This window comes from Sphaerodactylus townsendi, linkage group LG15 (genome assembly GCF_021028975.2).
Source record: "Sphaerodactylus townsendi isolate TG3544 linkage group LG15, MPM_Stown_v2.3, whole genome shotgun sequence".
Lineage (NCBI taxonomy): Eukaryota > Metazoa > Chordata > Lepidosauria > Squamata > Sphaerodactylidae > Sphaerodactylus > Sphaerodactylus townsendi.
In genome coordinates, this window is record NC_059439.1 from 15,229,453 (window position 1) to 15,254,939 (window position 25,487).

At 47.5% G+C, this 25,487-nt stretch overlaps 1 protein-coding gene across 2 annotated transcripts; it reads right to left on the reverse strand.

The window, feature by feature from the left end:
• Nucleotides 1-441: 441 nt before the first annotated feature.
• On the reverse strand, nucleotides 442-24,280 carry PHOSPHO1 (phosphoethanolamine/phosphocholine phosphatase 1). Of its 2 annotated transcripts, XM_048516998.1 has the most exons (3): nucleotides 23,416-23,732; nucleotides 5,171-5,293; nucleotides 442-3,222 (listed from the first exon to the last, which is right to left on the reverse strand). In XM_048516998.1, exons 2-3 carry the CDS (start codon nucleotides 5,213-5,215, stop codon nucleotides 2,461-2,463), a joined length of 807 nt encoding a protein of 268 aa, XP_048372955.1. In that variant the 5' UTR covers nucleotides 5,216-5,293; nucleotides 23,416-23,732; the 3' UTR covers nucleotides 442-2,460. The 2 variants fall into 2 exon arrangements, with proteins under 2 accessions (XP_048372955.1, XP_048372956.1); XM_048516999.1 differs by lacking the exons at nucleotides 5,171-5,293; nucleotides 23,416-23,732 and adding an exon at nucleotides 24,091-24,280.
• Nucleotides 24,281-25,487: the final 1,207 nt, after the last annotated feature.

Consider the following 25,487-nt stretch of genomic DNA (forward strand, 5'->3'; position numbering starts at 1 on the left):
TTTACCCCAAGAAAATGGCTGCTTTGGAAGGTAGACTCCATGTCAGGAGTCTCCAACCTATGGCTCTCCAGATGTTCACAGACTATGAATTCCATCAGCTCGGCCAATGGGAATTGTAGTCTCTGAACATCTGGAGGGCCATAGGTTGGAGGCCCCTGCTCTATGGCATTATACCCCATCCAAGTTCCTCCCAACCCTCACCCTTGAGCGTGGTGTAGTTGTTAAGAGCAGGTCAATTATAATCTGGAGAACCGGTTTGATTCCCCACTCCTCCACCTGAGTGGCAGAGGCTTATCTGGTGAGCCAGATGTGTTCCCACACTCCTACATTTCGTCTGGGTGACCTTGAGCTAGTCACAGTTCTCTCAGAACTCTCTCAGCCCCACCTACCTCACCAGGTGTCTGTTGTGGGGAGAGGACAGGACAGGAGCTTGTAAGCCACCTTGAGTTTACTTACAGGAGAGAAAGGTGGGGTGTAAACCCAAACTCTTCTTCTTCAGGCTCCATCCTCCAAAATCTCCAGGCATTTCCCAACTTGGAATTGGAAACCCCACCTGGGTCTGAAATGGTACATGTTGCCACTTTTCTCACCCTGACTCTACCATGTTATTTTGCTGTGAGGGGTAGACCAGGCTCAGTCAATATCTGGATCAGATGTTAGTTGCATCATATCCTGAGATCTGTCCCCTTCCTCTGGTAATGCCTGGCACATGCATGTATGGAGAAGTTGTGTTTCTTTAAATGAACCAGAAGTTTCCCCACAACTGCTCTGGCTTAAAGACCATTCCCCAGCTTGTGTGCCTTTCCTCTCCTCCTTCCCCTATCGCCAGCCTTGCAGGGGCTACCCTAAGCCGAATCATTCCGAGAACATTGGCGTCATTTGGCTTAGGAGAGCTTAAATGCTGAGAAAATGTTCAGTACTTCCTCAAACTATGGTTCCCAGGATTCAAGGGTAGGGGAAGTGGTATTTAGCAGCTAAATTGATGCAAAACAAGATTATACCGCCTTCCCCATCTGTTTAATTCTAAATTATGAATTTGCCTCGTGATCCCTGGTAGACACTTTGGTCAATATTTCCTCAAGCAATCCCAACTACTGCATGCTCCTGTGTGCAAAACAGGTGCAATGACGATCATGCACCTCACTCTGTCTGCACAACGCAAATGGCAACCTTAGCATGGCCTCAATGTGCCTCAGAACCATGCAGAAAAGGAGAGAGTTTAACTCCTTAATCTCCACTAGGCTTTGCTATTCAATACCCTGGTCTACTTCTGGCATTGTAAAGAAGAAAATTCCTTTTCTCTCTTAAAATGCAGATAACAAAGCAAGGAGGAGCCAGTTTCAACTAACACAGAGTGGAAGTTAAATAGTTAACTCTATTCACCCATTCACGCAAGGCCCCGAGGCAAACTGAGGCTGCAATTTATAACTTGAAGATAGGCTGAAATACACGATCTGATTGAATCTCCAGTCCCTTGCCTCCAGGTTTTCACCACTGATTTGCTGGGGAAGGCATGGGGGCACACATACTATACGCCAAACAGAAAGTCTGCAATGGGTTGGAAGTCTATCCAGGGGGAAGCATGGGAGGATCAGGACCAGGGAATCAATGACATCAGAGGTGTCATTCAGATGCACTCTTAACAGAAGTGGGGTAGCAAAGCTGGCCTTGCTGGTGGGTTTTCTGTGCCATCGACTTCTACGTGGCATCTTGAATTACACCCTTCTAGCCTGTGTACCTCTTCCTGCTAAAACCACCCCCTGTAAAGTATTTGATTTGGGGTTTTTTGCTGACTATCAGCAGCACACCCTGCAAGATAGTGCCCCCCCACCCACTCCGGCAGATGTGTTTTCTCTTCCAGCCAAGTTGGCGTGGGCAGTTCATCTCCTCAATAAGGTGAGCCTTACAAGCTGCAAGGAATGGGTATTCCAACTGAACAGGTGATCGGGCCCAGCCCCAAGCAGCTGTGCTAAAGCGGGCCACGTTTTCTTCTCCAGAGGTTCACAACCTCCTCCTGCTCAGAGCAGTAACAAAAAATGGTGTCCACTTATGGGACGGAGCAAGACCCACAAATGCAAAGGAGGGAAGGGGAAAGTTGACTCTAACGTTTAACCCCTGCCTGGCCGAAGTGCTTTGGTGGCAACAGAAATGTCCCCCGGTTCCCAAATGCTTCTGAGAATGTGCTTGAGAGAGAGTGAGCTCAAGGGACTCAGAAGCCAAAAGTCTGCAATAAGACAGATACAAAGCTAAACGGCCAATCGTCCACCCACCCTTCTTGGAATGGATTTCCTAACTGCATAGAGAACCCTCATCCCAAGATCAAAGGAAGGGAAGATCCGGAGATGGAGGCTTTGAGTGACAAAAGGGAGAAAGCCCAGCTTTGACACCAAGCACAAGAGAGGTATGCTGCTTATAGGGTGGTTGGAGAGCTGCTCGGTTGCTTCCTCCACTAGCAGGTCCTCAGCATTTCTTCTTGAGGGCTTCTTGTAAGCAGGTGCAGATTTCTAAAGCTGAATCCCAAGGGACTACTGCAGCCTGGTATTTCCCAGGTTGGCTCTTCTCCATCTCCAAAATCAGCCGGTGCATCGGGTAGCCTCTTCTCGGGAACGCCACATCGGTGGACTTCATAGCCAACGATGGGCAGAAGTCATTGGCTCCATCGCCCACGTAGAACAATCTCTCAAACCTGGCCCCCTCCTGTGCCCTCTCGGCCAGGTATTCTGTCAGGATCTTGCGCTTACACATGTTAGCTGGGCATCTCGGGCAGTTGTGCGAATGGTAAGGGCGTAAGATGAAGTACCCCCTTTTGTCAAAGCTGGACGGGTTGCTGAAGATTTTGCGGAAGAGGGGATAGACGCCGGCGGCCTTCAAGGAGCACTCGATCCCAAACGTGTTGGCATCAGATATCAGGATGATCTCAAAGTGGCCCTGCTGTTTGGTAAGGAACTGGAAGAGGTCACGCATGCCAGGAGTTAGGGGGATGCTTTCGTAGACGGCTTTGAAGTCTGCCATCTTCACACCTTGGTCTCCCATGTACTTGAAAACCCGCTGCATGTACTCGTTGTAGAAACCCTCCCGGTAGGTTTTACGGATCGACTCTGGAAGCTGCTTTCCAGGAAGGGCCCGAAGGACGGAGTCATCGCTGTTCTCGTTGACGATCGTCTCGTCAAAGTCAAAGATGAGGAGGTATTTGGGGGGCTGCGCGGCCGCCACGTTCCCATTCTGTATCAACAACAGATACAAGACCCATTAATACAAGTGACACAGACGTGTCCCGAATCCATTGCCACTATTTGTGCCTCCCCAACCCCACAACAAGAGAAACAAGGTAGTTGGTCTCGACAGTGAACTCGGGAAGAAAAGATGGTAAAGCACATATTGAAACATATAGTTATCTCTTGATATACAGTTATCCCTTCCACGTTGTGACTTTCCCCATCGCAGTTTTGATCCATCGCGGGTTGGCATAAGAAATTAATTGGGGATTTTGGGGAGTTTTGCGGAAGCCACAGACAACACGCAAAGGACAGCAGACAACACAGAAAAAGTTTAGAAACTCAGAAATGAATAAAATGTGCGCATTGTATAATGTCAACACGTATTCTCATTTTGATACCATAAATATGCACAATTTCTTGGTTAAAGTTAAAAGAAAAGAAAAAAATCAGATTGTGGTGGGTTTTCCGGGCTGTGTGGCCATGGTCTGATAGATCTTGTTCTTAACGTTTCGCTTCATCTGTGGCTGGCATCTTCAGAGGTGTATCACAGAGAGAAGTCTGTTATAAACTGTGTCCAGACATCTCTTATAACAGACTTCTCTCTGTGATACACCTCTGAAGATGCCAGCCACAGATGCAGGTGAAACGTTGGGAACAAGATCCACCAGGCCACGGCCACACGGCCTGGAAAACCCACCACAACCAGTTGAGTTCGGCCGTGAAAGCCTTCGACAATACAAAAAAAAAATCAGATTTTTTTCTCTGCCATGAAAAGAGGGCAAAGCATTTTATGTGGATTTCCAGATTGTGGGGCCACTGCGCCCCTAACCCCCATGACGTGGAAGGGATAACTACAAGCATTAGAAGCTGCCATATTGTGTCAGACCTTTGACCCGTGATGTATAGCAGAGGTGGCCAACCTATGGCACTCCAGATGTTCATGGACCACAATTCCCGTCAGCCAATTGGCCATGCTGGCAGGGGCTGATGGGAATTGTAGTCCATGAACATCTGGGGCACCATAGGTTGGCCACCTCTGATGTATAGGATCCTGCTCTTTCCAGAGCTCCCGTGGCCAAGAAATGTTTTTCATACTGCTGCCAGATGCCCCTGAATATTGAGAACTTGCCTTCCAAATGTGGTGGTGGAAACCCCAGTGTGATGAAAGCCTAAAGATCTGAGCAGATAGCAAATCTGGGTGCGTGGCAACGCAAGGAAACAACTTGGAAACGTGGACGCTGCCTGATAGCCACTTTGTGCCTCCTTCAAGCTTTGCTGGGACCTTAATCTTTTCCTCATATATCTTCAACTCTGACCATAAGAAGCTTAGCGACCAGTAAGAGAGATCAAGCTTTGCATTTTTCTTAAGCCGGGTTGTGCTCCTTTGTGACAAGACTATTACCGGCCTTGAAACTTCCATGCCAGTGACTCAAAAGGTCAGTGGTGAGACTGGAAAACCTCAGAAGGCATCGAAGAGATTGAGATGCCCACACAATCATCTGCATGAGAAGTTGACTTCCTAAGAGGTTCGGCTGTCCGCTAAAGTGGGGGGGAAAGGTTGTAGTCCTCATGACTGCAGAGTTGTTATTATTTGCAGCGTCAGCAAAACCTACTCAGCGTTGGAGGGACAGAGTGTTTGAGCCCCACTAGACTGCTTGGTTCACCCCCACAGCTCTTGACCATTTGACATACCTGTGTCATGTCACAATGTGACCTTAGATACACTCAGCCCACTAATCAGAAACGAGGAAAGCCAACCAATGAACAGAGAGAATTATGTGGGTTGGCAGAGGCACAGTAACTAAGGAGCAAGCAGCTAGTCACGGTGCTGGGGCAGTTGGAGCTTTAACCAGTGAAGTTGCCTGTTAGGTCCCGTCTGGACCCCGGAGAGGGTGGATGGAACTGGGACGCTCCACTTTGCGTCAACCCAGCTTGCTGAGAATTGTGCTCACCTTGAGAAGGCACCGCAGCCCGACACCTTCGAAGCACCTTTTCATCTTCAATCAAAGCTTTACTTGGCTACCACGGTACACTGGCCCATGTGCGACTTCCCCACTTTGCATAAGGCCTCTTGGCTGCCAAATAAACCATAAGTCGTCATTTTTGAATGGACAAAACTTTGCTGACTCTGGTCTGCCCTTTCAAGGGATTTCTCTGCCCTAGAAGAAATGAACACACTAAACATTCCTCCCAAACTCTTGAGAATTGCTGCTGATTTTGGCCATCTGTGCTGCTGGACCACGAGCTGCTTCGTCCCTACCACACTTCCACATAACATTTCACCTTTGTGTTTCCTGTACTCTGTGTCACAAAAAGATGTCAGCAGACTATGAATGCCTCTGCCACAGAACTCAAGATGCCGGACCTCCTTTGTCGTAGAGTGCACTACCTGAGTCCTACTTCCTACCTGCTCCCCCCCATCCATGTGAAAGTTTGATGATAGTCATCAGTGAACTATAAATGTTCTTGTATCAAACTGCCACATTCAGGAATGCACAAAATAATGGTTTTGACAAAAGTAGCGCACAAAAATAAGTGATAATTCTCATATTTGTTTGGGACTATATTCTAGTGCGGAAGCATACCATTTTCTCAACTGCTGCATCTCGACTGACCATACTAACAGCCTTATCTGAGACAGAGAATACAACTCTTCAAACATCTCATGAGCAGTGGAGCTGATCAGAAGTAGAGTTCCCAAGATAATCCCCATATGTTCAAAAGGCTTTTCTGCTCTTACTGCTTGCCTGGAGACTCTGTCGTTCATAATGGGGTTTTCCTGTGTTTTTTTTTTGTTTTTGTTTACACAAGAGATTGGCTGGAACTCACACAATTCTCGGGTCTATTCAGCAGAAACAACCTGGTCCTTAACAACAGCATTTATTTGCAAGGAAGGCTTCGCTTACAACTATCAGCATTAGCCACAAGAACTAGAAACTGAAACCAAATAACCGAAACCAATAACGTTCTAAAGTTAGCTTTGTCTGAGTGTGTTCAGCCTTACAGTGCTTCACCCAGTAGGACCAAACCATCACACAGATAATAGGGGAGGAGCAGAGTCTTCTACTCTGTACATGCGTTCAGAATATATGTACCACCCTAGCAGATCCCTTTTTGTCTATGCTATTTGATTTTTAAAGAGTGGGTTTTCTCTTATCTAGTCCAACGGGGCAAAAGTTTAAATCCCGCACGCCTTGTTGTTTTCTTGCAAACTCAGCAAATCCCCCATACCTTGCGTTAGACTAGTCCCACCCACCCACCCACCACACACACACACACACAAACAATCCTTCCAATCATTCGGAAATGGTGGCCAGAAGAGTGGGAAAAACCACTGCTGGGTTAGCTGGGGAAGGCAGAAAGGAGCAACAAAACCCAGATAAAGAATCACACTTCCTGTTCAGTTGTTTTGCTTTGCAGGGATAAATGAAGCAACAGGTAAGGTCACGTTTTGCCAGCATTTGGAAAATGCGCAGCTTCTCTGCCCTGCCCCACGGTGGCTTTGGAAAAGGCAAAAAACAATGCATAAAGGAACATTTATAGGGAAGGAAAGGTAAGCTGGCTGTGAGGCTGAACACACGTATAAGAACAGCCAGAGTCTGGAGGATCTTCCAGATGTTCCTTCTCCATCGATGTGAAATTCTAGTGGAATAGACTCAAGAGTCAACATATGAAATTGTCTTGTGCCAAGCTAGACTACGGATTCATCTAATGTGACTGCCAGCAGCTCTCCAGGATATTGGCTAGAGGCCTTTCTTGTCACCTGATCTTTGGGAACTGGGGGCACCAGAGATTGAAACTAGGACCTTCTGTGTGCAAATCAGAAGTTCCAGCACCAAGTCACAGTCTTCTTGGACTTTGCAAGCCTTCGGTAGAGAGAAGGGGACTTCTTTCAAGATAACGATTGCAGAACAAACCGCTACCTCCATGTTCAAGCCTTCCTGCTGAGAACGTTCTCCTCAGAGATATTCTTCTTTCAAGGTCCTCCCTGTTCATCTCTGCCCACAATCGTTGTGACACTCAGAAGAGAATGTAGAAAACCCAGAAAGCTCAGAATTCAGTTCCCTACACAGAAGTGGGAGACTTAGGGTCAGACACTCTCTGCCTCAACCTAACCCAGTGATGGCAAACCTTTTCAAGACCGAGTGCCCAAATTGCAACCCAAAACCCACATATCGCAAAGTGCCAACACAGTAATTTAACCTGAATACTGAGGTTTTTGTTTAGAAAAAAACGGTTGGCTCCGAGGCATGCGTTACTCAGGAGTAAGCTTGGTGGTAGTTGATAGCTTTGCTTTGAAGCAACCGTGCAATTCTTCAAACGGGTGAATCACGACCCTAGGAGGGTTTACTCAGAAGCAAGCCCCATTGCCAGCAACTGAGCTTACTCCCAGGTAAAGGATCGCACTTTAGTTTAACAGCGCTTAACAGGGTTACCTACCCTGCTTCCCCAAAACTAGGTCTTCGGTTTAATGCTAATAATCGAGCTCAGTGGCCCAGGCCAGCCTAGATGTGTGTGGGGGGCCACTCTGTTTGCAAGTGCCCACAGAGAGGGCTCTGAGTGCCACCTCTGGCACCCGTGCCATAGGTTCGCCATCACTGGCCTAACCTATCTCATGGGTTGTTTGTGACAATAAAGTAAGGGAAGGAAGAGCTGCCGTAGACTCCTAAGAGAAAAGACAAATATGTGTCAGGCTGGCATAGAACTACTATCATTAGCTGCTCTACTTCATTTGTACCTCACTTGTCTCCCCATGGGGTTGGGGTGGGGGAACCAAAGTGGCTTACAGCGTTCTCCATTTCATCCTCACAGCAACCTTGTGAGGTAGGTTATGTTGAGAGTTTGCGACAGGCCAAAGGTCACCTAGCAAGCTTCCATGGCAGTAAAGGGATTTCGACCCACATCTCCCAAATTCTAATACAGCACTCTAACTATGGCTCATTCTGCACATGCAGAATAGTGCACTTTCAAACTACTTTCAATGCTATTTGAAGCTGTGCGGAATGGCAAAATCTACTAGCAAACAGTTGTGAAAGTGGTTTGAAAACGCATTATTTTGCGTGTGCCGAAGAAGAAGATTTTGGATTTATATCTTCCCTTTCTCTCCTGCAGGAGAGAAAAAAGGGGCTTACAATCTCCTTGCCCTTCCCCCCTCACAACAAACACCCTGTGAGGTAGGTGGGGCTGAGAGAGCTCCAAAAAGCTGTGACTAGCCCAAGGTCACCCAGCTGGCGTGTGTGGGAGTGTACAGGCTAATCTGAATTCCCCAGATAAGCCTCCACAGCTCAGGCAGCAGAGCGGGGAATCAAACCCGGTTCCTCCAGATTAGATACATGAGCTCTTAACCTCCTACGCCACTGCTGCTCCTGACGATGTTCTGCTGCATAGGTATGGTATGGTAATTTAAGGGGCCTATTACACTAGATTGGCTCAGACACAGATTGGAAAATCCCGAGGGCCACCTTCAATGCAATGCGATCACGGATGCCACAGAATTATACAGTCTCAAATTATATATACCAATTATATCGTTGAGAATTATACAGCCTCAACTCAAACTCAGCAGCTAGCATTAAATGAACTTGCATGCATGGCTGCGGATTTGTTGATAAAAAATTGATAGCCATGCAAATAACTCAAGCAATAGATGGAAAAAATTTCTTCCTATGTTCTGCTGACCTCTTGTGGTCAGAAAGAGAAAGCAGAGTTGGGCAGCAAGAGAAAGACTGGCCAATATGAACGTTAAGCAAACATGGATGCATTGTGTAAACAGACTCTTCTCTGTGATACCCCTAGGAAGATGCCAGCCACAGATGCAGGCGAAATGTTAGGAACAAGATCTACCAGACCACGGCCACGCAACCCAGAAAACCAACTGCAACCAATGGATGCATTTATTTAGAAGAAGAGGAAGAGTTTGGATTCATACCTGACCTTTCTCCCCTGTAAGGAGACTCAAAGGGGCTTACAAGCTCCTTTCCCTTCCTCTCCCCACAACAGACACCTTGTGAGGTAGGGGGGCTGAGAGAGTTCTGAGAGGACCGTGACTAGCCCAAGGTCACCCAGCAGGAATGCAGGAGTGTATAAACACACTGGTTCACCAGATAAGCCTCCGCCGCTCAGGTGGAGGAGTGGGGGATCAAACTCGGTTCTCCAGATTAGAATCCATCTGCTCTTAACCACTACACCACACAGAGATAAAGGGATAATACTTGTTTTACAAAGACAAAAAAGGTGCTGTGTGTAATTTGGTTTATAGCAGCACACAAACCAGACGACGTTCTGCTGCGTGGGTATGGTATGGTATGGCAATTTAATTTCTATACGGCTCTCTCCCGGAGGGTTCAGGAGGGTGCACAACAAATAATACAAGCAACAATAAGCAGTATTACAAAATATCAAAACATCAGCAATCATGATAGAACAATACAATATTATAAACATTATAATGTTATAATATAAACAAATATTACGTTATATTATAAACATTATTAGTATGTGCCCTTCAGCACCCTGCTATTATTCCAGAAATGTTCATATGTTACCCGGTGTTTGGGTCACAATTGGATAACCCTTCCTCCTCCAGTCCGGAAGAAGGGTGAAGAGATCCAGATGTTCCCCAAAGCTACACGCTTGCGTGGGCAGAGAGCACAGGCCGAAGCCGGTGAGCCCGGTGGCTGCTCGGCCGCTTTCCCTTTCTCCCTCCCTCCCTCCCCTGCACGTTGAGGAAATAACTGCTGGCTAAAACTCAAGAGTCGTGGCAGAGGGAGCGCTTCTTCGCTCCAGCAGATGGCAAAGTTCTAAGGCCAGGAGGGGTGTTTTCCATTTCACAGGATGTTCTCTGTCCTAGGCTGCCCCCAGCTTGGCGAGCGCCGTGCAGAGTTTATGGGATGTGTCGAGTCAGCAGTGCCACACGCTGCCAATCAGAACCAGCAATACGTGGCGCTAACATATTTTTTTTTAGCATTTTATTTTGGGGGACGTCTCCCGCCGGCCAGATTTTTTAGGGTTAGCTAAGCCACACCTCGCCAGCCTGTGTCTGTAAATTACTTTTCTGGGAAACGAGGGTGAGACTGAAAGAAGGGTGCAATTATCCCCCCGACCTGGGCCCGCTGGCAGAGGGGGAAAGGCAGAGGGAACGCGGCTTCAGATTCCTGGTCAGCCACCTGTACCACAGACAGATGGAAGAGACTTGGGCCGGTCAGCCTTCTCCAAGCTTATTTTAGCATCCTTCTGCCTTGGGCAACTGCAACGGGAAAGCAGAATAGGCACTTCTTGACTCGGTAGGAGAGTCCAGTGCTGTACTTTTGCTCAGGCTGCGTCCAGAAGGTGATAAAGGCCAGAAACTCAGTCGTGTAGCTGCCCCGGGCACGGCGCCGTGCCCTGGGCGCACGCCATTGGGGTCGTGGGGGGCAGAAAATCGCCCCCCACACCCCTCCCCCTACAAGCTAGGCCACATGGCCCGAAGCATCCTGGCTGTAGCAGGCTGCTTTTTCAGCCGGCTGCTCTTTGCAGTCGGCCGAACTAAGGTAAGTAGGGCTGGGGGTGCCATTTCCTCCCCCTACGCCTCTGTAGAAACTATTCAGCCTAATGTACCTTGCAAGGGGGCTGTTGCAAGGATATAGCAGGCGAGGCCAGAATGATGTGAAAAGCCCTTTTTGGAGACGTGCAATATCAAAATGAAGTATAAATATCACTTGTCTTTGGGCCTTTCCACATGAATCTCCTAAAACATTAGTAAAACATCTTCAGTTCGCCCTTTTGCCTGCACTCACTCGCTGGAAACGATTCATGGCTGCCATTACATGGTGTGTGTGTGTGTCCCCACCCCCTTTTAAGCTTGTTGACAAATTGATGTTTCATTGCTTCATAGCCTCATGCTATGGTTCTCTGAGCCTCGTATACCTGGTGCATCAAAGATTACCCCCCCTCCCCAATAAAAACAAAATTAAAGAAATGATCTAATAAACAGGTGAGGGGGGAATGGAGGGTGAGCTCTGACAATGTTTCCACAGGGAAAGTTTGGGGAAAGCAGAGAGGCTTGTAAAAGGTTTTAAAGAAATACGCACAGCAAGTTGAAAACGTTTTGAAAACATTTCAGCCTCAAGAATCGTTTTAAAAGGGGATTCAATGAAACTATTTTGAGGCTGGAAGTAAAACATTTTGGGGTAAAAGCAATGCAGAAGTCCATGGAGGTCGTGTTTTATTTCCTGCCTCAAAACATTTGAAATGAATTGTGCGGAAAAGTCCTTTCTTTTATGACCAATCCAACTAACTCTGCTTTGCGCCGTTTATCTTCACATCCAAAGACTCCCTATCATAGCCACAAGAGTCTCTCATCTGTTCTATTTCAGACCATTCATCGCTTTGGCTGGCAATAATTGCTCCTCTGTTAGGTCCATTTCTGGGGTTGAAATCACCAGCAACTAATGACTTAGCTCTGGGATAAGATGTTACTAATCTTTCAACTAAACCCTTTAACTTCCTCTAATGACTCACCTTTAATTGGGGGTAAACAAACTGATTAGGGAATCATTTCTAAATTTTATATATCCAGCTACGGCTAATGAAGAAAGCTTATTTGGCCTTATTAAGGTACATTGAAGAAGGAGGAGGAGGAAGAGGAGGAGTTTGGATTTATATCCCACCTTTCTCAAGGTGGCTTACGAGCTCCTTTCCCTTCCTCTCCCCACAACAGACACTATGTGAGGGAGGTGGGACTGAGAGAGTTCGGAGAGAACTGTGACTGGCCCAAGGTCACTCAGCAGGAATGTAGGAGCACGGACACACATCTGGTCCACCAGATAAGCCTCTGCCACTCAGGTGGAGGAGTGGGGAATCAAACCCAGTTCTCCTGCTCTTAACCACTACACCATGCTGCAGGTGTGAAAAATTAAACGAGTCAGATCTGCTTTTGGACACCCTCCATTATAGGAATAAAATTAAAATAAATGCAGACGTCTACCTTCCCCGATAGAAGTAAGCAGCATCCATTCACCTGGAGAGGAAAAATTAAATGGTGGCACAAGTCTGAGATGGGGCCAAGCTATTTGAAGGATTATCTCCTCCGATAGCATTGATCCCACCATTTAAAATCCTCTCCCCAAACCCTGCTGTCTTGGGTGGCATCCCAAGTCAAACCCTCACTGTCCCCACAATGCAGCGTTACTTAACTTTCCCAGATCTGGGACCAGCTGAACATCAAAAATGCGACCTGAGTCATGTGACAGGAAGAAGGGGAGCCAGAGTTATGACCTCATTGAACCATGCACGGGACCGTAGCAATTAAGCCGGGGATACCATCACATCTTCGGCATGCCATCAATGCCCCAGTCCTAATGATCAGGGAGTAGATCCACGCACCCCATCAATTAAGCCTAGATTACACGGCAAGACAGCTTCTATCTTCCTGCTCCTGTAAGCTTTGGAACAATTAGTGACAATTGACATAGGCAGATTGCAGATTGCGATTTGGTTTCTTGGAAATGATTAGATATTTGGGCTGAGCCCAGGGCTCAATTTGGATTAACTGGAACCAGGTTGTACATTCAGCATGACTTCCTCCTTTCAGTTTTGTAACACCTCAAAGGTGGAATCCCAAACCACATGCATGGTGCAGAAGGGATCAAGGGCGCTGGGTTTTGAAATCCAGAGTTTGCTACTGCAGAGCTGGGAAAGATGTCAGCTTAGAGCTAGATGTAGTCTTAAATAATACTGTGCAAGCAAGCAGCTTGGTCATGGGTTTGGAAGTAAATCCCAAGATCCTAAGATTTGGTTTTAAAGCAAAAATGTCACCAGCGCCCCATCGTTGCATGGAAATGCTTTGGGAGTGGTAAATTTAACTGACGGGGTGGGGGAAATACTGAACAGGATTCCCAGTGGTCTTTCCCCTTCCAAGGGCTCAATTTACTATAAAGGTGCTTCATATGTTCATGCGGAGGCGGCCTCCTTTGGCAACCAAAAGGAAACCCCTCCAAAATAATGTTATTCAGGCGCTAGAAGATTAACGGAGAGGGAGAAGATAATAAATTTTCTGATTAGTTTCAGGCAATCCACGTCTCAATCCAGGTAGAGGTCGGACATATCACCTAGTCCCTAATTCTTTTAACTGGAGATGCCACTGATTGAATCTTTGGCATACAACGCAGATATTCTTCTACTGAGCCACGTCCCCACCTGAGCTTGCACGGAGAAGTTAACAGAAGGAAACACTTTGTCACCCCAAACTGCAAGGTAAAACAGATCCAACCCATTCCTGAGGCCTAATTCATACAGGCAGGGAAATAAGGCTGCAACGAACAATCGTGTGGAGAACAGAGATGGTTCCACTGATTGAACCCTTCCAAGACTGCAAATGGTGTACTCCAATGCAATTGGAAAGCTAGCATATCAGGGCAAAATGTCCCCCATTACTTTTGCTTGGGTGTGGATTTTCTACTTGCAGGGAGATATGACCCTTCACTGCCTCCAAATGGAAGGGGCCCAGTCTACCACCTCATTCTGCTGCATCTACAAGCCAGGCCCCCAAACCTAGCACCAGCAAGAGACCCTCCACCTCAAGCACCCTTCAGATGTCTCATAGTGAATGCACTTTTAAAGACATCCAGCATGACCCAAGCTTGATCTTGTTGTTTGCCTGCCACCCAGGGAAGTAAATAAGCAAATTAGCCCTGAACCTGCAGGGAAAGAGCAGCCGACAAACGTAATAAATAATAATAATTGTCTGGCAGTTGAGATGAACAAATAACATTTCAGCAGAGATTAAGGCTGTAAAGGACAAAGAAAAAATGCAGCACACAGCTTTATCCAACAAGGGAGGAAGGTGAGGGGCTTTGTTTTTACAGCGGCGTGAGATCTGGACTGGGTTGTCTGTTCCAATTAAAGTTTTGTAGCCTGAACTACAGGGGCGTGAACCAAGAGGCCGAAGCTAAAGAGCTCTTAGCGAGTAGTCCGAGATTCCGAAGCCAGTCTGAGAAGCTGATCTCACACTTGCCCAAGATTTGGAGTATTGTTTGCTCCTGTTTCTGGGTTTAAATTGTATGTGGGTTCTTTATTGGGGTTTATTAAAAAAACCCACCCACCCACAAATTCCTCCCCATCAAGCTGTTGACGATCTGAGGAAGGAAGGGTTTTTCCTCAAATACTGTGCGCGTCAGCTCCGTTTGAGTTCTTTTGGTCTTGCATCTCGAGGTTTCAAACTGTCTTCCCATCAAAGCCAAGCAGTTCCCTTTCTCGTCTCAGAAGGCAGGCTTTCCGTCAGATTTCCTGTGTCCCCGTTTAACCTGCGATGAGCCGCTTCTTTTGCTTGCAGGCCCAGCACATGCGAAACATTACTTGAAGTGTTCTCTATCGCTCCCCACTGAGTCATACGCCTCTTTGTCAATCACATCGAAACAAAAACAAGAATGGAAGCGGGGGGGGGGGGGGGGGAGCAGAAGCTGCCGCATGCACACGCTTTAAAAAACAAATTCAAAAAAGGAGAAGCCGAAGGCCACCGATCCATCTAACTAGGCAGTTCTGAATAACTCCCACCGAGCCTTCCAGATATATCTTTATTTAGCAGGATGCAAAAATTAGGCTTGCTAGAGGCAACAGTGATTCTTTGTCTTCTAGCATAATACTCAGCATTATGGCCAGTGCATATGCCCTAGAGAAGGAGGAGGGTTGGATTTATATCCCCCCTTTCTCTCCTGTAGGAGGCTTACAAACTCCTGTCCCTTCCCCCTTCACAACAAATGCCCTGTGAGGTAGGTGGGGCTGAGAGAACCATAGAGCTGTGACTAGCCCAAGGTCACCCAGCTGGAGTTCCAGGCTAATCTGGTCCCCCAGATAAGCCTCCACAGCTCAAGTGGCAGAGAGGGGAAGGGAACTGGTGCGTATTTATTCCATGATTATCCAACTCTTCCTGCAAGGGGGTACATTTCTTCTAACAAGCTGCTGAGACAGGTTAAAACAGGGGTCTGCAACCTGCGGCTCTAGAGCCACATGCGGCTCTTTCAGCGTTATACTGTGGCTCCACATGGCCTGGAGGTCAGAGGGTAGCGTGGGCATGTCCCTCCAGTCCTCCAAAGCAGCACTGGAAGGAAAGGTGAGTGGAGGGGCCGGACTGGAGGCGTTATCGTGTGTGAGGGCACCACTTTTTGTGTCCCCTCCTCTCAGCTCTCCTTCTAGCGTTGCTCCAGAGGGCTGGAGGGAACGTCCATGCTGTCCTCCGACCTCTGGGTTAAGAGAATGACCAGCCTGAGGTCACAGCCAATTAGCTGAAGAGCCGAGCAGGAATTTGAACTCAGAACTCTCCAGTTCCAATTAAAACAATGTATACATTGTTCTTAAGCTCTGTAGTGTTGCTCTGGCTTTAATGATTTATGGGGGATTTTTTTTTGAGAGGGAGGGTGTTAATGGTTTTCAAATGTCATTTTACTATGCATATTTCTTCTCCCTCTCCCTTTTTCTTATAACATCAAGTGGATCCTACCGTCCCTCCCCCCTTTTAGGGTTTTGAGGGAGTTGATAGCAGGTGCCATCTTGTGTTAATGTTAATTTTAATAATGCTGTATTTTAATGGGGTAGGGTTTATTTTTATTAGAGCCGTATTAATTTATACTTACTGGATTTTAACCTAATATTGTGCTCTATTTATATGTTGTTCACCGCCCTGAGCCCTCTGGGGGAGGGCCGTCTATAAACCCTATTATTATTATTATTATTATTATTATTATTATTATTATTATTATTATTATTATTATTATTATTATTATTATTATTATTATTATTATTATTATATAATAATTATAATAATAATAATAATAATAATAATAATAATAATAATAATAATAATAATAATTTAATTTATTAGTTGCCCTGGTGGTCGGTGTGAGGCAGAAGAACGGGACATACGCTTTGTAAATCAAATAGTCTTTAAGACTTGGGACCATAACAAACCCGTCGCCAGCCCTTGTTATGTATCACAAGGCTTTCCCGCGCAGAGTGGATTGACAGCTAGCACTGAGGCGCGGGGGAAAGATTCTGATTTTCTGACAGAATACCCTATCATAGTGCTGGACTTTTCCACCTTAGGAATGAATGCAACCATCCTGTTATGCAGATGTAAAAAAGGTGTGCAATTTATGAGGAGGAGGAGGAGGAGTTTGGATTCGTACCCCACCTTTCTCTCCTGTAAGGTGGCTTACAAGAGCCTTCACCTTTCTCTCCCGACAGCGGACACCTTGTGAGGCAGGTGGGGCTGAGAGAGTTCTGAGGGAACTGTGACTAGCCTAAGGTCACCCAGCAGAAATGTAGGAGTGCAGAAACAAATCTGGTGAAACAGATAAGCCTCTGCCACTCAGGCGGAGGAGTGGCTCTCAGAAAGACTCTTAAGGAATGAGGTAAACAGGAGAAGTCTAGCCATGAAGAATTAAGCAGCTGCAACTCTCTTTAGTATTATTTTCCTTCCTTTGGAAATTTCTATTCTGGGTTCCATTTTACTTGGCCAATGTTCTCATCGAAATTGTAAATGTGTCTGGCTGTACCACGTCACACTGTAAAGGGAAAGAGGGATGAGGGTGGGGGTGTTACATGACTGAATGTTAATCTAGTTTCAAAAATCCCTTCATATAGAAATCTAGCAGTTCAGGGAAGAGATTCAGTTCAAATTCTCCCTGTTTATTTTCTGTGTGATATTCAGCATGGTGTAGTGGTTAATGGGTTGGACTAAGACCTGGGAAACCCAGGCTTGAATCCCCATGGAAAGTCTGCCATGGAAACTTACTGGGTGACCTTTGGACAATCACATTCCAAGGAATACCAGAGTGATGCAGAGGCTGGCAATGAAAAACCGCCTCTGAACATCTCTTGCCTTGAAAATCCTTCCGGGTCACCAGAAGTCATTTGTGACTTGATGGCAAAAAAGTATTTCTGTATGGCGGGAATGCTTGTACGGAGCGCCTACTTGAAGTTGGAAGCGGTATGGCTGATATACAGATCTTTGCCAGAGTAAATCTAAGCCTAGATCAGGCTCCAGCAATGTAAGTTTGCCCTAAAAACACAAGAAGATCTCTCGTTCTAATACAGCACCTCCCCGCAGGATGGTTTACAATACCTAGCTCTTTCCTCCTTCCACCAACCCTGCAAGGTCCACCAGCCCTTTATTTGTTCCTCGCTTTTCTTCCCAATGGCAATCGGAAGTGATTTACGATATTCTCTCCTTTGTTTTTACCCTCACACCAACCCTATAAGGTAGGATAAAAAATGACAAGGTCATCCCAGTGAGCTTCCATACCAGAGCAGGCACTCAAATCTGGGTCTACTAGATACTAGGCTGACACTCTAACCATTACACCATACTACCATGGGCCCATGCTTCAGGAGACTTGTACCATGGGATCTTACGCAACTGAACTGGGCACTGCAATTCAAGAAGGATACTGACAAGCTGGAACGGGTCCAGAGGAGGGCAACCAAAATAGTAACAGGTCTGGAATCCATGCCCTGCGTAGAGAGACTTAGGGAGCTGGGGATGTTTAATTTGAAGAGAAGGTTAAGAGGTGACATGATAGCCATGTTTAGATATTTGAAGGGATGTCATGTTGAAGAGGGAGCAAACTTGTTTTCTGCTGCTCCAGAGACTAGGACCAGGAGTAATGGGATCAAGGTGAAGGAAAAGAGATTCCACCTAAACATCAGGAAAAACTCCCTGACAGTAAGGGCTGTTCGACAGTCAAATTCACTGCCTTGGAGTGTGGTGGAGTCTTCATCTTTGGAGGTTTTTAAAGAGATGCTGGATGGCCATCTGTCAGGAGTGCTTTGATTGTGTGTTCCTGCATGGCAGGGGGTTGAACTTGATGGCCCTTGGGTCTATTCCAACTCTATGATTCTATGATCCACAGGGCCTGTAAGATGGACCTCTTCCACCAGGCTTATGGTTGAGCTGGCCATAGTACCATCTGGTCTCCCCCTCCCTCTTTCTTTCCCATCTTTTCCATTAGGATGTTAATGTTTACCTCACCCCTATAGGATTGTTATATCTTGCCTCTTGGATCGAACAGCTGAAATTGATGGATTTACTGGAATTTTTAAATATTTGTTTATGTTTTACACGTAATTATGAACTGTCCCGAGCCTGGAAGGGGAGGGTTGACCTGTTACATCTAATAAAACAACAATAATAAAAATGATAAATAAATTTGAGCCCAGAATTGGAGGAGGGTTGTAGGACTGGATACCATTAAACAAGGAACAGGAATCATTGTTAATGTGCAAGTGTTGTTCTCTGTGCCGGCTTGCAAAAGGACAGTAGCTTCATTTTAATCCGATAGTTAATTCAGAGGGCATTTTTTCCCTTTAACATGTAGACGGCTAGTGTCTAAATGTAGCTTCTGCTATAGTCTTTGAAAAAGCTGATATCGAGTCCAAAATTTCCTCCTTCCACTGACAAACACGTGACTTGATCAGAAGAGGCTGATCTGCGGAGTCCCCCAGAAGGGAAACACACACCCACACACCTGACCCAGAAAAAAAAAAAGCTTTAGGAAGAACAAACAAGCTGGAAGGGAAATGAAAATAGGATGAAATAGAACTCTGTATGGAGAAGCCCATGTTTACATTGGCAAGTCTTTCGCCCAGAAGAAAACAGCTTGCTTGTTTGGGGAGGATCTCGCCGATGCTATATTTGAAGGTGTCTGAGCTGCTATTTCAAGCACGGCATTCAATGATTCTTTTAGGCCACTGCCGTTCAAGGGAATCCGTGTGTCACAACTTAGTTTGGCAGTTTGCTACCTGGACCAAGTGGACAGGAACACAGGAATGCCAAGGATAACTGCCTGAGGAACTAGAGGAGAAACTAGTGATTAAGTTGAGCCAGGATACCAGGAAGGTGAGTTGAAGCACACAAGGGAGACAGATGGGGGGAAACCAGTGATTAGCATTGGGTGGGTTCACAGAGTTGTGTAGAAGTGCATTTGGGTTAATGGCAGCAAGCTAAACTGCATATTTGGGGCGGCGAAGAAATCCAGGTTTCCAGTTCCCTGAGTAAGAGCCAAGATCTTTTCATCACAGCAATATACAACTTCAGACAACAGTCTATGACCGTACCCTCCCCTTCAGTTACTAGCTTCACTGCACTGCCATCAGAGCCAACTCACAAGTCCAGGGGACGGCTTTCAAGCCACGGTGATGTGTATTTGACAGCTGCCTCACACAAGCACAGGACATGATATTTGGCAAATCGCATCCTGAGATTTTCAGTTTTGCATATTTTATATTTTCAAGTTTGGGTACCCTGTAAAACTTTGCACGATGCCCAAAGACAATAACAATGCAAAAACAAGCAGATACATTTCCATTATGTAGATGGATTGATTCAATGAAGGAAGCCCCAGATCTCAGTCTACTAGATCTGAGCAGGGCTGTTGACGACTGGACATTTCAGAGGACATTAATTCACAGCGGTGGTGGAAAGGATTGTCAAGTCACCGCTGACTCGTGGCAACCCTGTACGGTTTTCAAGGCATGAGACGTTCAGAGGTGGTTTGCAATTGCCTGTCTCTGCATGGGCTGAGAGAAACTGTGACTGGCCCAAGGTCACCCAGCAGGCTTCATGTGGAGGAGTGGAGACTCAAACCCAGTTTTCCAGATTAGAGTCTACTGCTCTTAACCACTACACCAAGCTGGATCTCCATTAATTCGCAGGGCACCTTAAATTGAAACTGACACACACATCAGAGAATCATAGAGTTGGGGATGTTTAATTTGGTGAAGAGAACGTTAAGAGGTGACATGATAGCCATGTTTAGATATTTGAAGGGATGTCATATGAAGGGATGTCATATTATGGTAAGGGAACGAAGCACGTTTTCAACAACTCAAGAGACTAAGACAAGAATTAAGGGACAGGTGAAGGAAAAGAGATTCCATCTAAACATCATGAAAAACTTCCTGACACTAAGGGCTGTTCAACAATGGAATGAACTACCTCAGAGTAGAGGTGTAGCTAGGGAAAATCACCTGAGGATCACCTGAGGATAGCCTGAAATTTTGTTACCACTAGCGCAGGGGTAGGGAACCTGCGGCTCTCCAGATGTTCAGGAACTACAATTCCCATCAGCCCCTACCAGCATGGCCAATTGGCCATGCTGACAGAGGCTGATGGAGGAATTGTAGTTCCTGAACTATCCTGAAGAGGCTTGGGTTCCCTAACGTGTTAACTCAAAACTTCTGCACCCCCTGCTGGCCGACGAAGTAAAAACACTAAAAATATTTTTCTCCTCCCACCACGTGATCAAATGGTGGGTGCCCGGGACATTTGTCCCCACGGTATCTACGCCCCTGCCTCGGAGTGTGGTGGAGTCTCCTTCTTTGGAGGTTTTTAAAGAGAGGCTGGATGGCCATCTGTCGGGAGTGCTTTGATTGCGACTTCCTGCATGGTAGGGGTTGGACTTGATGGCCCTTGGGGTCTCTTCCAACTCTATGATTCTATGAATCCCATGCTCCTGAGACAGAGAGGCAATTAGCAGAAGAGACAAATCTGCTGCTTGTAGTTGCTATAGTACCAAAGCAGCCTTTCAGATTCCACCGTTCCTCTGGTATTTCTCCAGGGCTCTGTATGAATGCCATCTTCAGTTCTGGGGCATCACAAAATAATTTCTATGCTACTGTTCCTGATAGGATTACCATATGCAGAGGAACAGGGTGCTCTAGCAACAATTCATTAAAATAGCAGTGGCCCTGGAAAGATATTGGGAGAAGTCGATCTATGGCTACCAATCTTGATCCTCCTTGATCTCAGATTGCAAATGCCTTGGCAGACCAGGTGCTCAGGAGCAGAAGCAGCAGCAGCAGCAGCAGCAGCAGAAGGCCATTGCTTTTACCTCCTGCAGGTGAGCTCCCAAAGGCACCTGGTGGGCCACTGCGAGTAGCAGAGTGCTGGACTAGATGGACTCTGGTCTGATCCAGAAGGCTAGTTCTTATGTTCTTAAGGATCTGCTCAACTCATGGGCTTGAATAAGGCTCACTCCCTTATTTATCTGAGGAAGTAAAAGCTGGAAAAATCTGGTTCATCTTTAAGGCCCCCCTGGACTCCAGGTTGATTCTCTCTTTGCTGCAACTGCCCATCTTTGAAATGGAAAACAGCGACACACAGCTGGGCTTTGGAGATAAGGGTGGGGAAGGGCAGTTAAGTATCCATGTATAACAATGCAGCATGAACACTTTCGGTACTGGAGAAACTCATACAGACACACAGGGTGTGGTGGTTAGAGCATTGGACTAAGATCTGGGAGACCCAGGTTTGAATCTCCACTGTGCTGTGGAAGCTCACCAGGTGATCTTGGGCCTATCAGTCTCTCTCAGGCTAACCTCACATCATAAGGTGCTAAGAAAGGGAAGAATGATGTGAGTAACTGAAGGTCTACACTGGGGAGGAGAAGTCTGAATTTATATCCCAAAGAAGCAGAGTGGATTTATATCCCACCTTTTCTCTTGTAAGGAGATTCAAGGTAGCTTACAAGCTCCTTTCGCTTCCTCTCCCCACAACAGACACCTCGTGAGGTAGATGGGGCTGTGAGAGTTCTGAGAGAACTGTGACCAGCCCAGGGTCACCCAGCAGGAATGTAGGAGTGCGGAAACATATCTGGTTCACCAGGTAAGCCTCTGACACTCAGGTGGAGGAGTAGGGAATCAAACCTGGTTCTCCAGATTAGAATCCACCTGCTCTTAACCACTACACCATGCTGGCTCTCGAAAAGTAGGGTGCAAGCATTTAAATAACCCAGTTGCTCCCAGCTATGTGTTTCCATGCATTGCTTTGCTCTATCAAGAGTATCTCTGAAGGTCTGTGTCTACAGCACCAAAGCTTGGGAGTGGGGCGGGCGGGCGGGAAGGGGGGTGTTAGAAGACACAGGACCGTCATTCATCTCTTTATAGCTCTCCGTAAACTCAGCTGCTTCTTGGATTCCTTCAGTGCCGTTTGCTTGGAATCAGTTTGGGATTTAAGCTTCCCAGTTCAGCAAATGTCTGGTACTGATGGACCAAATCTCTAGAGCTGCTTCCCAAGAGACAACCTCTAAGCTACTGCCCATATTCACTCCCCTCTCTCTGGCTCACCGTCTCTGCCACAACCTATTGATACCTCGATTGCTCCCATTACCCAACAACAGGGATCTTTTGGCCAGCATGCCCCAAAAGGGTTATGAATCTAAGTACTTCTGAAAGACAAGCAGATATACCACCACCACCCCGCCCCCACATCTACTATTTCTTCTACCTCAGATGGGAACGCGTTTGTTATTCTGGTGGTCCTCACCCTGTCTGGGAGTCCCCCAATGACCCCACTGCCAGATACAGTGAGAGGAAAAGAGGATGATGCCGGCAAAGGGGGGGCGGGGGATGCCCCCCTTTCTTGTTCTTCTCCCCTCCCCAAAGTCAACAGGCCAAGCCCCAAGACAAGACAGACCATGCAACCTACAAAATGAATTGTTTGGCAAGGAGATCAAAACAGAGATGGTCGGGGAGCGAGAGTCTTAGGAACCCACAGAGGAGAGCAAAGCACGGATGGCCCCAGTGGGAATACTGATCCCAGGCTTTTTAAAAACTTCTGGAATGAGAGGAGGCAAGGAAGACTGAAAAAGTAACTCCTGGGGGCATTCCTATGAACTTCCAGGGCCATGCCTTGGATAGTCTGAGCACAGATGCACCCCCCTCCCAACAATAACACCCTGTTGGATCATGGATATGACCCCCCCTACTAACAGCTCTGTTGCTCTCCCCTCACCTTAGAGGGGTGAACCACCTCCCCTGCGCTTTACAATGTCACAGAAATCTGAATATCGCATTGCACCCCCCATTTGAGAGGCCATATGGACAGCCTCCCCAATGGTTAGAACTGTGTGCCCTCCAAATTCTTCTTCCGACACTAATTCCTCAACAACAACCCCCCCCCCCCCCCCCAATCCTTCTTCTGACACTCAGAGCTCATACTATTGCAGCCTATCCTTCTCCTTCTGGGTTATGGCCCCAAACAGGCATGCAAACCCCCCCTCCCCCAACAACTTCTACCCTAGAACATACCATCTGCAACTCAAACGCAATTGGATCGCATCCCTTCCTAACATACTCCCCCTCGTCGCCTGCCTCCTCCGGTGTCCCCTTTGCCCTTGGACAGATCCTGAACTCTACGCGGCCCACCCCAGCGCTGCAGACTCACGTGCGCTCTCGGATCGGACGCCGGCTTAAAAGGAGGAGGGGGGTGGCAGGGGAGATGGGGGGGAGGGAGATGAGATGCCTAGTTTCGGTTCGGACCCGAACTTTGCTCACTGCATAGATCTTCTTTGGCTTCGGCCAAGGGTGTGCGTGCGGGAGGGGGGGGGAAGGCGCTCTCCCTCCCAGTCCAGCCCTCTTAGCAGTGGGACCAGGAGGGAGATTGTCCCCCTTCTATATGGAGGGGCGGGGAAGGGGGGCGCGGCGCTTCTGACCCTGGCACATCTTCCCCCCCTCCCCCTACAGAGACCCCCCCTCCCGCGATCCCCCACCCCCACCCCCGACCGGGTCTCTGCAAAGAGACGGAAACTAAGCCCGGCGCTTTTGCAACACAGGACAACCGCAGTCCCCTCACGTCACCAGCCGAGCAGCCAATAGGAACGGCGCCGGAGCCCAGATCAAATGGGGAGACGCCGCAACGGAGCATCGATTAGCGCGCGCCCCCCAGGTGGCCCCCCTTTCCCGGGGCATCTCAGGACAGCGAAGTTTGCCCCGGGATCCTGCCCCGCCTGGGGGGAAATGCACCAGCCGACGCGCCCCGCCCTCTCCCCCTCGCTTTGCAAGCGACGCCCGCTGCAGCAAACGGAGAGGGGAAGAAGACCCTGCCAAAGCCCAGACCGACCTGTGCCATGGCTCCGAGAGGTTGCGGATCGACTCCCACCAGCGCCGAGATCCGACCGAGATCCAAGTGGGTCACCTGCTGGGGCGCCTCCGTTTGTCCCCGGAGCTTAAGAGCCCCGGACGAGGAAGAACTTCTTACGCCATCCGCAAAGGGAGAGGCACCCGTGCCCTGCGGGGAGATTCTCCGGATAAGGCTGATTGTAACGCGTGGCCGGATCAGGCCCTCTCAGAAGCAAGGAATGCTAACAGGGCGCGCGTCACGGGCTGAGCTGGGCTTTGGGGAAGGCCCCGATCCCGCGGGAAGCACGAGGCGAGCGTAGGGACACCAAAGCACCCGGCCCATATCAGCCTTTCATTCCGTGTGACTACAAAAATGTATTGGAAAGCTTGCAGCATAAGAACCACGCAGGGGTCCTTGGACTCATCCAGTCTTGGCCTTTTCTTTCCTACCTCCTAAGATTGTTGTGAAGAGAACTTTGAGCAGGGGAGGGAACAACGTACCACCCCCCACCCGGATCTCCTTGAACAAGGATCAAAATGGATAGATCCTCTCCTGACATGGGAAAGAGAGCAAATAAAAAAAGTAGCAATAGGATAAAGGGGAGAATCTCTACCGCACCAAGTTCCTTAGAGGAGAACAGACATACCACAAATAAACGCCTGCAAATATCTCAAAATGCTGAAATCCTCCTTCCAAATTCCCTGGAACTTGAACAACCTGCCTAGTGTTCATTCACCTGCCCACCACTCACAAAATGAAGGACATTAAGTAAATATTAGAGCGTTGTGGGTTTTCTGGGTTGTATGGCCGTGTCCCAGTAGCATTTCCTCCTGTCGTTTCGCCTGCGTCTGGCATCTTCAGATGAATCTTCAGAGAATAAGTAAATATTCTCAATTGATGAAACTTACAAAGGTTGTGGAATACAGCTTTTCTTGGTAATTTGGACTGTCCGAGGACAGAACTTTTTTTTTAAAAAAAAAGAGAACCCAATGCTCTATATCAGAGGTCCCCAAACTTTTTAAACAGGGGGCCAGTTCACTGTCCCTGAGACTGTTGGAGGGCCGGACTAAAAAAAACTATGAACAAATTCCTATGCACAAATGATTGTAAAATGTTTGATTTCACCTTTCAGCCTTTCTGTCGTGGTCTATTTTTAGAACAGTGACCAAAGTATGTCAAGTACAGGGTGGGCTCCAAATATTGTTGGGGAGGCTGTGGAATACCTTCCCCTGTAAAAAAAAAAGGCAGAACTTTCCCAATGAAGCATTCCATCTAACCCAGGATCAGGTATCTTCCTGGGTTCTTTCCTCCTAGCAGCCAGCGAGCGGATTACGCCAGCCTGGCCTGAATACCCCCGCGTGGGGAGTGAGAGGTGAACAGAAAGCGCTAAGAGCAGC